Source organism: Diospyros lotus, chromosome 12 (genome assembly GCF_014633365.1).
Source record: "Diospyros lotus cultivar Yz01 chromosome 12, ASM1463336v1, whole genome shotgun sequence".
Lineage (NCBI taxonomy): Eukaryota > Viridiplantae > Streptophyta > Magnoliopsida > Ericales > Ebenaceae > Diospyros > Diospyros lotus.
Window position 1 is genome coordinate 36,013,670 of NC_068349.1, and position 15,427 is coordinate 36,029,096.

Below are 15,427 nucleotides of genomic sequence, written 5' to 3' on the forward strand. Positions count from 1 at the left end.
TTGAGACACCTCGTTGACCTTAATTAGTTCATTGCCTAATTAGTTTGGTTGATCAAGAGGTCTCTTTGGTTGATAATTGACACGAGGTAATAAGCACGCATGTCCCCGAATTTTATGCTTGATCAATTGAGTCTTTCTATTATAGGAAAATTTCAAACTAGCTATATTTCTTCTACCTTAATTTCATCACCTAAACTTGTTTCTTTTTGCATATCAATCTAATACAACATTAATTAGCACACACATATATATATATATTAACCATGATCATACAAGTAAAATTAACATCTATACATGTCAAAGATTATCTCCATTGAAGTCCAAATTTATCTTAAGCAAAAGTCAACCGAAACATAAGAAAAAGTTTCAAGTTTCTTCATTTATCAACGAGTTCATTCTCGAGCTATGTATATGGTCATTTTCATATATATAAAGTCAACTTGAAAATTGAGTTTTCTGTTTCCTAATTGGAGATTCAATATTAATTCAATATATATGAAATTAGGGTTGAAAATTTTTGAAAAATGTCTTCTACAACTCTTATAAACTCTCTTTGACCACAAAAAAAAAAAAAAAAAACAAATATAACGAAACAACCCCTAAGATGTCTCTTGGTTTGGCGTGGCTAAGCCTGGTTTAGCTTTGAATTAGGACTTGCATTGAATTGATTGAGTTCATGTCCAAATGCAATAAATGTGGTGTTGAGTAAACTTCAATTCAACTCAAGTTTTCCTTCGTATGAGCAGATCTAATTCCAGATCGCTTGAAGCACATCTTGATCTTGGATATCTAGCTAGGTTCCATGCATTTCGGTGTCCAAATGCCGATTGTGGTGTTGGGTCTCTTGATTTGGTCCCTTGGCTTGTGGTGCTTGGCTTTTTGTTTTAGGCTACGTTTGCTTTGTTTGGCTCGTGGTTGTGCGCTTCTTTCAATCCAAAAGTGCCCTTAATTGCTGGTTTTTTGAACTTATAATCTCAACCTTAAAGCTTGCTCTATTACCAAGATGACAGTTGAGCGAAGCTGTCAAATGTTAAAAGCCAGTGAAAGTGGGAGGCTACGTAATGGTCCATCTCCATAGATGAAAGAGCAGACCATGAATGGCCAAGGCGCGTGGGAATGGTGCTCTTACTCTTAAAGGGAAAGGAAAACTCTCTGTGCACAGATTCTGATCAGTTCCAAAATAGAGAGAGAGAGAGAGAGAGAGAGAGGGCATTGCTTAAAAGAAAAAACGAAAAAGAGAATAAAGGAGAATAGGGAGTGTTAGGTTTCCATTTTGTTGCAAGAAGAGAGCCAATTAAGTAAGTCCCATTTATAAGGAGAAGGATTTCCCAGTTTCCCTTGCCCTTGCACCCTCTTTTCCTCTTCAATTATTTTCTCCCCAATCATCCACTTCCACACTAATTCCAGTGAATGAAAATACACATTATTAATCAATTCAATATCAATAAAGAGAAGAAAAGAGAAGAGAAAAGAAAAGAAAAGAAAATGAACCATTAGTGACAAGAAAGATCTTCCGGTTCTTTGTTCCTTCACTACTGCTTATCTCCTTGTCTTGCATAAAGAAAAAAAGAAAGGAGAGAGAGAGAGAGAGAGAGAGAGAGAGAGAGAGAGAGAGAATGGGGAGAGGGAGAGTGGAACTGAAGAGGATAGAGAACAAGATCAATCGTCAGGTGACTTTCTCGAAGAGAGGAACGGTTTGCTCAAGAAAGCTTATGAGCTCTCCGTGCTTTGCGATGCTGAAGTCGCTCTCATCATCTTTTCCAGCCGTGGCAAGCTCTATGAGTTCGGCAGTTCTGGGTATTCTCCCCCTCCCTTCCCTCCCACCCTTCTCCTCTCTCTCTCTCATGCACATATATGTATATATATATATAATGAGCTTCTGTATGTGTTGAAGTTTTTGTTTTGGGTTGTGGAGTTATAGATCTTTAATGGGTTTCCAGAACTTTGTATAAAAAGGGTTTGCTTTTTCATCATAGTCCTCTCTCTGTCTCTAGTTTGAGATCATCTGCACTTTCCTTCTTTTTGTAATCTCTGATGCAGCAAGTTCTGTGAAATGTGGGCCTTATGGCCTAATAGATCAATCACATGAAACAAAAAAACTAGTCTAAATATTTGATAATTCACCCATGAAAGGTTATATATATATATATATATATATATCAAGATCAAATTTTCACAAGAATATTACATTTAAGCAGTCCGTTATGAGATGGGTTGTTCTTGTTTCCAAACTCAAACCAGAAAATAGCAAAAATTTTGTGTGTTGCATATAAGCAGTCTGTTTTTTCTTCTCTTTCAAGAACCATACGAAAAAGCTCTCTCTCTCTCTCTCTACCCATTGTCGTGGTTCTGTTCTTTCATCTTTGACACACAACTTAGATTCCATCGTTTCAAGATTGATGTTTTCTCAAGTGGGTTCTCCAATGGCGACTCGACACGTTTCAATCTGATCAGAGAATGAATGACTGACGAGTGCTTGTCCCTAAAAACTTTCCCGCCTCTCTTCTTGGACCTTCGTGCAAGATCTAGGGTTTCCCATTTTATTTCTTCTCTTCTCTCTCTCTCACTCTCTCTCTGTATCTCTCTCTCTCTCTCTGAAACACCTCATGAACCGAAGGACTTCAAAGAGATCGAATTTTTTTGTCATCTTCGCATCTTTCAATCTTTACTTCCTTAGATCTCGTGGTTTCTTGGCTGATTTTCAAAACCCACCTTCAAATCATACCCAAATTTCGTCAAGAACTGACGGATGGTGACTGAATCCTCCGAGTTTTTGGCTTCCAAGAGATACAAGAGAGAAGGGTTTAGCAAGAAATCTGGCTAAAAGAAGGGTTTTCGAGAAGTCCAAGGTTCATTTCTTCATATCTGGCTTCATGTAACTGGTGAGAATCATGGATTTCTTTTTCTTTGTGCCATCAAGAGGAGTTTCCTTTTCTTGCTTTCTCTGCGATTCCTTCTGTACTTTTTGTTCGATGATCAAAACACATATCTGCCCTTCATTTACTTTCCTTAAAATTGAATTAATTGCTTCATTTGTGATGATATTGGTTCAATGTTTGGGGGTGAGGATTTTGCTCTGAAAAGGCAAAGAAAATAATGGTGTTCAGATGGTGCCACGGTTTGCATGACGGATGAAAGTTGCACAGACGATGAAAACTCATCAAGTCTGCAGATCAAGGAAATTAAAAAATACACACACACGCACACATACAGTATATAACAGCAACATTTATGAGCGTGTATATATATTATGTGTATATATATTTCTTCACATTCACTGATCACTTCCTGGAGTAGTTTTCAAAACATCTTGCAGTAGCATTTCTTGTTTCCCTTGTAACGCTCCTTAAACATGATTTGATAATAAATAGAGATTACTAGCGGTCTAGAACTCATCCACCCGGCTCAATCTAGTGAGATTAAAATTTGAGAGCTTTGTTTTGTTTCGTGGGTACGTACGGTTGGGAATCTCTAGACAGTACCATTGGCATAAAAAACATATGGTAACTCTACATGAACTGGCTTGAATCCATTGTTTACACTTCGGTTCTTAGAATGCTTCCCATATAAGAAAGTAGCCGTGGATCTATCTGTGTCTTTATTTGATGACAAGACTTGACCTATTTAACATGGTTGAAAATTTATTAGGGTGTCAACAGAGTGAACAAAATTGATCATGTACTGACTGTAACTTCACATCCCAATTGAACAAAATAATGTTTAATTTGGTAATGGAGGCTGCTGTTTACAGATGTTTATCTCTTTGCAGAACGACCAAAACCCTAGAGAGGTACCAACGTTGCTGCTTTAATCCTCAGGACAACAGTATCGAACACGAAACACAGGTTTGTGTTCCATTTAAGCTTCGTCTATAGGTCAACAAATTATACTTCATCATGCTGTAAACTTTGGTATATAAAAATCAGAATTAGCCTAATTATGCTGCCTTCGTCTTGTTCTACAAGTTAGAAACAATTGTCTCACTTGTTGTGTTGAAAATTTTGTGGGTTTCGAATCGATACAGAGCTGGTACCAGGAGGTATCGAAATTGAGGGCAAAGTACGAATCTCTTCAACGCACTCAAAGGTCATGCTCTATCTGTTTCTGGTTCTCTCTAATGAATTGAAGTCTCTTACTTGATACAAGTTAATGCAGTTTGTTGGCAATAATTTAGAGTTTGGAATGATGGGATGATGCTAAACTAATGATAATCACAACTAATGGGTGAAGGCATTTGCTGGGAGAAGATCTTGGACCGTTGAGTGTAAAAGAGTTGCAAAATCTGGAGAAGCAACTGGAAGGAGCTCTCCTGCAAACAAGGCAAAGAAAGGTAATTGATGCTCCATTTGAACTTTAGGTCTTAGGAAAAGAAAAGGGGTGACATATATTCGGTAACAAACTAATTGTTTTATTTTAATTTTTATCACCATAACTATTAAACTTTAATTTTTGTTATAATTTAACTTTTTTTTATTTTCATCAAATTCTATTAACAAAAACTGATAGTAATACACATTAATATGAATTCAAAAATTACTTAATGTTAAAATTAATATAAGCCTTACAATCAAGTGATTTTAAGGTTTATATTAATGTATATTATGTTAGTTTTGTTAACAAAATTTAGAGGAAAATTAAAAGAGACACTAAATTTTAATAAACATTAATATTTAGTAATTGTAGTGATAATAATTAAAATACAATGATTAATTTATTACGAAATACAAAATTGATGAAATAACAATATAATTCACCATTATACATTTTTTGAAAAAGCAAAATTGGCATGATTAAGAAGTACCCAATAGGGACTTCGTAGAATATCAATCCCATCTGTAAAGAAGAATATGTAGTAAATTAGTCAAAGATGTGGAAATTGGAGGCTAGAAAGTAGAAAGTGTAGACTCAGGAAGACAGATATAAGAGGGATATAATAAACCCAAAAAGAAATTATGTTTTTTTGCTACTATTTTAGTGTTTCTAATTAGTTTAAAATTAGGGTTTTTGAGTCTGTGCTTAGGCTGGAATATTTAAGTTCAAATAGACTGCTAGCATAAACCCTAAATCCTTTATTTATTTAATAGCGGGCTGGATATAAAGAAGTTCAATAAAGGACATGTAGTGAGATAGATGGAGTTTGCAAGTGTTCTACTTTATGATGCTACAATGAAACAAATATTCTCACAATAATGTTATTTTTATTTGATTTCTTCATCTTTTCAATGCAGACACAAATAATGATAGAACAAATGGAAGAGCTGAGGAGAAAGGTATTCATAGTCTTATTTTTTATGTTTTAATTTGTAGCCACATCTAATGATCTCATCTGAAATTTCTTTAATAAGTTTGATTATTGTAGGATCTTTGACATTGATGAGTATATATATTAGTATATAATGCCACAAATCACATATAAAGACAACAGAAAGAGGATACCACACTTTATGAGATGGTTTAAAAGTTCTTGTAACTCACACAACTTTTAAATAATTTGGTTGTTAAGGTGCTCTTCTTTTCATATTTCAGTTCAGTTTTTATATTTTGAGTGTTTGTTTTGAGATTATTAAAAATGCATTTTTTTTATCTGTAGCGTTTTTTACGTTTTAAAAATTTTGAACGTATTTGTGAAAAAAATAATTAAAATTTGTTATTTTGAGTTCTATTTATAATGTTTTTTTATTTTTACAAATACATTTTTAAAAATATAAAATTAAACATATTTTCACTGTTTTGAAAAATAAAAAACGGTCTCAAAACAGTCCTTCAAAGAAAACCTGAACATATTTTCATAATGGCTATTTAGCATAAGAGACAACTCTATGTTACCCCTATTGGATTTTACATATTCTTGCTTAATATTAGTTTTCCACTGTTGCTTTTGATTGATTTTCTTAAAAGGTTGAAGGCTTTCTTTAGAAAAACCTTGGAGGGATCTCCTCTTTGTTGTCATGATGTGACTCCAACTAACCGAACCACTATCAGTCGTCTCTTTCCCCTATCCTTGCTTCTGATCCCTCGCTTCTCATTCCCTTTCCCTCTCCAGCCTTACTATAAATCCTATTTTTCAAATCTTCCCCTTCTTTCCCCTCTCAACATTCACTGCCATCGATTTCTATCAAATAGTCTTAGCCATTGTTCTCCTAGAAGAGTTAATGGATGCTCTCGGATCCCGACCATGGGACGGGATCTCAAGGAGCTTACTTGCCTCTTCAATCAAATCAAGGTCAGATTGAAGCACTCTGAGCCTAGGTATGCCTTCGCTCATACACCATGCTCTCATCCACAGGTTTTTCTTTTGTTTTTTTGGTCTTGTTTGGTGGGTTGAGTTTGCGTTTTGTGACAGTTTTAATTAGGCTCAAGGGTGTTGGTGGTCTCTCTTGATAAAATGACATCTCTATTTAGGTTACTGTTGAGCCTTTGGCTTCCTTTTCGTGCGTTGAGGCCCTTTTGGGTCATTTTATTTTCTTTGCAAAGATGTTTAGAACTAAGTTCAATTAACCCTCTACATGGTGTCTTGTACTGACTCTCTACAACCATTGTCAATATGGTCTTTTTTTTTTTGGCTTGAAGACGTTGAATTAGCCCTGGCAATTCAATTGCTTTGTTCCGTCTCCTTTTATTCAGATGTAACCTTTTTGGCTTACCTTGTTTTATTTTGTTAGACTTGTAGGGTTACTTTGTTCCTTGGTGATATGCAATAGTAGGAAAAAGTACACGAATTAGGAAAGAATGAGAGAATAGACCAAGAGAAGTTTATGGGAGGACTAAAGCAAAGAGAGAAAAAAGAATAGTCAAGAGAGAAGAATATCAATATCAATATACGATTTTGTTCTATTACCCGTGTAGAGCAACTGTTGCCCGACATGAGCAAAATGAGATGGGGCGTGGGCCTCATTGGGAGGGTGTAGGACTCACACTCCTCTTGCAAGCCTTGTCGACCGTATCAATACATTCAAGCTAATTAAATAAAAAGTTACATCATGAAAAATGCTTTCAAAAATATGAGAGCCCTAGAGCTCTCTCTCTCTCTCTCTCATTGTTTCTTGCTATTGGCTCATTGTCTGGTCCTTAACCTTCCACTAGTCTATTGGATGATCAATCTGGTAAGGTGCTTGCATGGTGTACACAATTGATAGCCTAATTTGACCCGTAAGGTGCTTGCATGGTGTACACAATTGATAGCCTAATTTGACCCTCTTCTTTTTGCATATACCTCATCTTTATCAAGCTATGTTCTTAATATTGGATGGTCACATCAACTTGGGGTCGTCCTTCCTCATCCTTGGTATCACTCTTACCCCTAATCCCATCTTGTTTTTGACTCTTTCTTCATTATAGTGAGATGTTTTGAGGTTGTGTGACATAGGTCTAGAACATCTCCCTGCAACCTCAACCTCAGATATATAAACATCTCCCCACAACCCCAAAAGAAACATCTTATTTTGGTTGTTCAGAGATTTGGGGTAGGTGTTTCTTTGTTTGCAACGACTACTTGTGCTTCAAGGCTTAGAAGGTAATTTAGGTTTTTTTTTTTTTAGCTTTTAATAAGCTTGGCTCAACCATTTTTGCTTACTATTGCTAAAATGAATTACACATACACCCCTCATTAAATCATTCAAGTGAGGGGTGTATTGATAATATTGATTAATAAAGTATCAATTTGGATATGCAAGTAGCATTACTCTATTTATTTTTACTTTTTGTCTATTAGCCATTGTAATGGTTTGTTCTCGAATCCATGTTATACTCAGTGCACTGATCCTTCATGGCCCATTGGTTTGTAAAATGATTCTTGGTTTTTTTTTTTAATGTCATCAATAAAAGAAAGTTACATGGTGAGCCTATTTATAAGCCAAAAACTAAATCTAAATTAGGAATCTAAAATTTTACTATGATTCCAATCTTATAAAATCTATAATCATCTAAAAATAAAAACAAATCAAAATTACAAGATGACAAATAAATCCTTATTTAAATTTAATCTTTTAAATCAAAATAGAAAGCAGTATCCAAATATGATTCTAATCTCTAAATCAAATAATAATAAACAAAAATGAAATAAATCAATCCAATTTAATTTTATTTAATACTATATTTAATGAACTATCCAAAAAAGCATATGGTGAAATTAGGAGACTATTTATGCCATTTCCATAGGCCAAAAGCCTACATATTTATTTTTAAAGTTCGAAAATACTATTTGTACACTAATTTTTGACGCTTACAAACTTACAATTATTTCTTCCAGAAATTAACAATGCTTTATCATTAATTATTAATTATTTTTCAAAAATAATAAACACTTTTTACACATAACAAAAAATATTTATAATTTTTGAAAAGTAATTATAAATATGTATATATATATAATATCATCCAATAGTTAATTTGTATAATATAAAGAATCTCAAACTCAAACCCTAACAAATTAACAATCTACTTGTCGTCTTACTCTTTGTTGAAAATTGAATGTTAAATTATTATTATTTTTGTTTAGATCATTGAATATATTAGTGTTTATATACATATATAAACTTTTTAAAATTCATATTAAACATGAAAAAAATGTGTCGATCTACTGTCAAATCATATTAGACTGAACTAGTCCAATTTAGTCCAACAATTAATTGGTTTGGTCTTCAATTTTCACATGGAACCTTCTTGCCGGCCCAAGGCATAGGCCACTGAGGCCTATGCTTAGGGCCCCCAATTTTTTGGGACCCCCAAAAAATATAGGAACCGCTTGTTGGGGCCCAAAAAATACAAGTACATATAATAAATTCTTTCAAGTGTGAGAAAAATGTTTCCAAACCAAACAATGAAAAGTGTGCCACGCAATAAATGTGATTTTCAATAATTTTTATTATTTTTTAGAGGACACAAAATTTATTATAGCCTAGGGCCACATTAAGCCTTGGGCCGGCCCTGGGTCCAGTCTAGTTTGGACCCCTAGTTTTATGAGAATGTTTTTACTAGATGTCATCAATACTAGAACCACAAGGTAGAAAGCTTATTTGACCAAGGGAGATGGTTTTTTTGAAGGTTGAGGCTTGAAATGGTTAGAAAGAAGCTTTGAGATCGATCACCTTCTAAATAACATTATGCAGATTGACCTTCTAAATAACATTAACTAATTAAATTGACCATATACCCAAAAACTTTAGGATTTCGGCCCCAAAACTTTATTTTTTGCCAAATTCATCATTAAACTTAGGATTTTAGTATTATTAGTTGGACTTAAATTCCTATTTATGAGTTATCTTTAAATTCAAATGGCTTGCAGGAGCGTCAGCTTGGAGACATGAACAAGCAGCTCAAGCTTAAGGTTTCACTAGAGTTGTCATCGGTATGCATTCTGTACTGAAATTTTCGAAATTTTCTTGTCATTTCTTAAGATCCAAAAGAGAGAGAGAGAGAGAGAGAGAAAAAAAAGAAGAGAAGATCTTCTGAAATTTTCCAGGGAAAATTGTGAAATTTCCTGTCATATCTAAAGATCCAGACTGAACAGGATAAGAGGGAAGATCTTCTGAAACTTTCCCGGAAAATTTTGACATTTTCTCGCCATTTCTAAAGATCCAGACTGAAAAGAGAAGGCAAAGGGAAGATATATCTTCTGAAACTTTCCCGGAAAGATCTGAAATTTTCTTGTCTTGGCATGCATGTTTCAGCTGCAGCAGGCAGCTGATCAAGGGCAAGGTCTTAGACCCCTTCCGTGCTCATGGACTCCTAATCCCTCGGCCGGAAACAGCAGCTTTGCTCTTCACCCTTCTCACTCCAACCCGATGGACTGCGATACCGAACCCGTCCTACAGATAGGGTAATTAACCTCCCTACCCTCTTTCTCTTTCGAGAAAATATATTTATTTAATGTAACAGTGATACCACGTCTGGTTTAGAACCCACGAACGCACATACGAACTTTGACTACTAATTAAACTTGGTCTTTAATTAGCTCTTGATTAATTAGTGGGAAAATTTCCTAATTAATGCTGCTTTTGCTGCTAATGAATTAAACAGGTATCAGTACGTTTCTGGGGAAGGACCATCAGTGCCAAGAAGCATGTCTGGAGAGGGGAGCATGGTGCAGGGTTGGGTTATTTGACTGCTTAATTAATTATTATATATTTAAAATACAATTAGCTACAAGAAGATGACAGTTTGATAAAATTAATTAATATTATTTGTCTGAATATTGTGGGTTTATATATATATATATATATATGAAGTGGAGATTTGGTTGTGTTGTCCACATGAACATGAAGTGAAAATTCTAAATAATAATATATATGTGTGTGTATTATTATTATTAATTCTAGCAAGAATTATTATATTCTTGCAATAATATTTGAGCTTGATTGCAAGAATTAATGAACTCTTGATGGGTGTTCATTCGGTCCTGATCGAGATTCTTAAAATTTTTAGATCAAAATTCGGATCATTTAGGTTTAATAATAATATATATGTGTGTATTATTATTATTATTATTGTAATTATTATTTATTTTCAATTAGTTTTTTATGTTTGACCGATCCCAACTCAGATTGAATCGGGCTGAAAATTAGTTGAAGTTAAAATGTAGATAGAGAACTAGTCTGAATTTTCAGTTCATCCTAGATTGAACTGATTTTCTAACTCAAACCAAAATTTAAACACCCCTAGATCCGTCTAAAATACTATGTTTATACATGCGATGGCTATAAAATGCTATGTTTATGATGGAGGCCTCTTGTGGGCCAGCCTTCATTATCCATAGCTGATGTCATCTTTGTTCGATGGCTCTTTAAAGTTCTTCCCACATTCTTTCGTGCTTTTATCGTTATGGGGTTCATGCAATTGGTCTTTCATGTTTTTATTTCATTTTCGCATTGCATGTTTGAGGCGATTGTGGTTTTGTTTCCTTTTCTAATGTGAGTGCGGGTCTGTTTCTTTGTATTTATTAGCTAGGTTTGCCCTTATAGTCTTTTGTAAATATTAACATGTTTTTTTTTTCTTGTTAATGCATTTTTTATTTACAAAAAAAAAAAAATCTTATTTTAATAATTAGTGGGAAGAGTGTGTTTTAAAAAATGGATCAAATCATAAGGGGAATGGGAATCGCTAACCCATCCTTTACCGATCACTCGACCTTTACAAATTGGGAAACGACATTCATCATAAAAAAATTTTACATTGTTCTATTGTATGAACTCGTGTTATCAATGTGGTTTCTAAAACCAATTGATAATAAAAATATTAATCTTAACTTAGTTAAAATAAGACCTAGTTAACGGTGATGAGGAGCAACTAAAGAAAGAGGTTGAACATGGCTACATAAAACAGAGGATGATGCTCTGTTCAACCTCTAGCAGCATTTGGAAAGGCTGAAAGCTTTCCAGTTTAAGATGCAAACAACAAAAACAAATACTAGGTTATATTTTAGGTAATCGAACCAATCAAATTGCTTAAATCGAATAGATCAAACTTTTTTTAGAAATTGAATTGAATCAATTGAATCGTTAATCTAAAAAAACTGAAAAAATAAAAAATAAATAAAAATAACAAAGTGCAGATAGATAGAAATAAGAGAGAAATTCATAATTAATCTAAAATAAATATACAAAATTGTTTTTATCTCCTTCACTGGAAAAAAATATTTTGTCTAAAGTAAACAAACTAATTACACTTTATAGTCACCTTTTTGTAAGATACCTAAAATACTCTTAATGAGATTTTAAAATAAAAAGCCTATATTATTTTTAACTTTATTTACAAAAATATTTTTGTTTCACATTACCTTTCTTCCAATATTCACGCTCTAACTTTCTTCATTGTTGAAACCACGCAAACTCAACCATTCTTCCTACATTCAAAATTTTGCTTGTTGAGCCATTCAAACTTTTTCATCAATTGCAAATAAGACCTCATTGAAGCTACATTCACTAAGTTTTTTTTTTTTTTTTTCTCTCCAACAAACATTCTCGATCAATCTAAAGGTATAGATTATGATTTGTTTTGTTTTTCAATTATTTTTAGTTTTGTGTTCACATTGCTTATTAAATTGTGTAGAATGATTTTGGTTGTGAGTATAATATATATTTTGGTTAGATATCATTTAAGATCTAGCCGATTTGCGTGAAAAAAAATTTGAAACTACACATCGTAATTGGGTTTCGTGCCCCTACCAAACCCGATCGGGTTTAATTTTTTTTTTATTATGTAAATCTAAATTTATATATCCTTATATGTATGATTTTTATTTAATAATACTTGTCTAAATAATTTGATGTATTATTCAATATATGATTGTTAGTAAAATAATTTAAATTTGATATTATCATATTACTTAACAAAAATAATTTTGACTTTTTAAAAATTAAATTAAAAACTGAATGCTTAAAAGCCAGCATTTGTGCTTAAATATGTTATGTTAAAATCTTCCAAAGTTTTTCATAAAATTTTTAAATTTTTGAGTGTGATTTTTAATTTTTTTTCATAAACTACATATTTAGTTAAAATTAGAAGATGATATTAATAATAAGATTGTTGTTTAAGTCAAAAATCATGAATTTGAATTTTACAATTCATCTCTTGAGAAAAAGAAAATAAAATACAAATTTCAAAAAATAAATAAGCCTTTTACACTTACTAATAGTTAGGATCGGGTTTAATTGGGGAAATTAACCCAATATAGGTTACCGACTTGCATGTGTGTGTGTGTGTTCCGTTTGACCCATGGTGATGGTGAGACTAATTTCTTCATTTGAATCTTATAGTAATGGATGTAGCGTCGTTGGTCATCGTGTGAAATAAAGAATGAAATGATAATAAATACATAAGGGGTAATAAGATGTGTTTGGGGGCCTACAAGAATGTGACTTTTACTGAATTGGTGGAGATTGTTTACACAATAATGGGAATTGATAAAACAAGATACGACATCAACATTCATTTTGTAACAGAACCCTCAAGTAGTCTTCCAGGTAGTAAGTTCCTTATCAAGAATGACTATAGTGTTAGGTTTATTAGGTTCGATGAAAACAAATATAAAGTGATGTGTGTTGATACGATTTACAAAGATATTGGAGTTTCTAACCTACATGGTCAACAGCAAAATCAATTGCCTTCATATAGTGGTGGTAATCAGGATTCAGGTGTTGCCATTCCACTTACATTCGCACGTAGTCCATTGTGGAGAGATGATTTTGGTAGATATGGTATGATTGGTTTGTCAAATAACGCTGCACACACAGATGATGGTGATAATGAAATAAATGACAATAGTGATGATAGTGGTGGTGATGATGAAGGATGAGCCAATCTAGAGTACTCGAAAGTAAGATTTTCAAGTTCACAATTTGAGGATAACCCTTTACAAGAGAATTAGATCGTTCCTGGTGTACAAAATTATGCAATTAAGGTAACATGACTCGGAGTGTCAACTCCTTATTAGGGTGATATTTTTTACCAGGGCACACTATTTAAAAGTAAACATAAACTAATTTTGGCATTTGGACACTATTGTGTTGATGTGAAGATGAACTATCAAATCAAACATTCATGCAAAGTTTGATTTGAGGCTGGTTGTAAAGATGTGAGCTGCAAGTTTCTGCTTCGTGCAAGATGCAGACCCGGTTGTTCGTTTTGGCATGTGGTGAAGTTTATACCGGGTCATACATGTACTTCAGACATGTACGATTCACATTTTCGTAGTGTGAATACCATTGTCATTTGAATTTTGTTCTCAAAAAGAGTGGTGAGTGGTGAATATATACCTGGAATGCTAATGAAGGAGTTGTTGGAGCAGCATGGTATGTGTAACACCAGAGATTTTTAGACTCAAATATGATATAATACTTGAGAATTTTATATTTAAATATTTGAGGAAGTAGGACATTTCAAAGGGTTATGAATATCTTGAGAGAGAAGTTTATTTTCTGAGCCAGGGAAAAAATCATATATATTAAAGTTTGGGTAAAAGTATAATTTACCTAAAACTTTGAGGTATTAGCATAATAAATCCTTAGGCATAAGTGCAATTAAAAAATGGCCAAGGACCAAGTCACAAGGGGTCTAAATGCAATTACCTAAAAAATTCAGGCCAATGTATAATTCTTAAAACCCTGTAACTAGACCAGTAGAACAACGAACTGAACCAACTAACCATTTGCCACTTGGGGAAAAGATTTGAAATAATTGTAGAAAATTTTAGAATATTTGAGAAGATTTGGGAAAATCTTAAATGATTGAAATATCTTAGAAGATTTGGAAAATATTTGAAATGATTAAGAAATATTATAATATAATATAACATACTTGGTGGTTAAGTTTCAAGTCCTATAAATAGGAGACACCATTTGGAGAAGTCAGAGAAGGAATGCAGAAAGGAGAAAGATTGAATATTGAATTTCTTGAATATATACGATAGTCAGGGTACGTTGAGACTCGAATTTGAAAACCGTTGGAAGCCTAGCACAAGAATCAAGGTTGGGTGAGAATCGAGGTGTTCTGAGTTTCATTTAATGTAAGAGTTTATACTTCAAACTTGGTTTATTGTGAATGGTTTTACTATCAAAACTTGGTTTATTTCATACAAATTGTTTGACCTGTGATAGGTTTAATTTCATGTGGATGGTTCATCCAAAATGTCTATTTACATGTGCATTGAAATACGTGCATTGAAATGTCATTTTATGTAATGCATTGTTACATATTGAGCATATGACATTGGCATGTGTGATGGAAATATGTAGTGTTTTCGAGTTACCTTTGAGTGGGAACGTAATCCCTTAGGTGATTGTGGTGTGTCGGGTTCCTGCGTTGATATTGACCATTCTGTTATGGGAGTGGTAACAATTATTCCCGAAGTGTCAAGGAGATGCGTTGATATTGCCCCTCTTAAGTTAGGACTATGTTGTGCCAATGTATTGATGTGGTTATGTTGCCTTTAGAGAGATTACTCATTTCCCATGATATGGGTTAAGCACTGTATGAGAATCTCTTGAGCTGTGACATGTTGAGATATGTCAGTTTGTTCATGGTTTTGCATTTATTTTATGAAAATATTTTGAACTCACTTAGATGATTCGGCATCTAATTTAAACTTTGTCCCCGGAATATTCAAACGTTCTAAGTGAAATAAGCGGCACCAAGGGAAAAGAGGTTATCGAGATGTAGCTGTTATTTACATATTAAATCTATAGTAGGTGTTTGATTATGTACGAGATATTCAGTTATCATGTATTTTGTTTGAAGATATGATGTAAAATAATGGTACGGTTTCTACGTTATAAACAAAGCGTTTACATTTGTGTATCATTTGAGGTTTTGATCTTGTTTTTGCATATGCGATGTTATTATTTGTCTTAGTTTATTGATTGTTAAGTTTGATATGCTAAGAAGGTAGAATTGGGATTGTTGGAGAATGATTTATGTTGAGTGTATGTTGAAA

The 15,427-nt window shown here is 33.2% G+C and overlaps 1 protein-coding gene across 1 annotated transcript; it reads left to right on the forward strand.

Moving 5' to 3' along the window:
- Window positions 1–1,329: 1,329 nt before the first annotated feature.
- LOC127787053 (agamous-like MADS-box protein MADS3) lies at window positions 1,330–10,249 on the forward strand. Its single transcript, XM_052314901.1, is given in 9 exon segments — window positions 1,330–1,683; window positions 1,686–1,797; window positions 3,770–3,845; window positions 4,025–4,086; window positions 4,231–4,330; window positions 5,229–5,270; window positions 9,284–9,346; window positions 9,669–9,817; window positions 10,018–10,249. Coding segments are annotated over 9 exon segments (756 nt in total). The 5' UTR covers window positions 1,330–1,616; the 3' UTR covers window positions 10,103–10,249.
- Window positions 10,250–15,427: the final 5,178 nt, after the last annotated feature.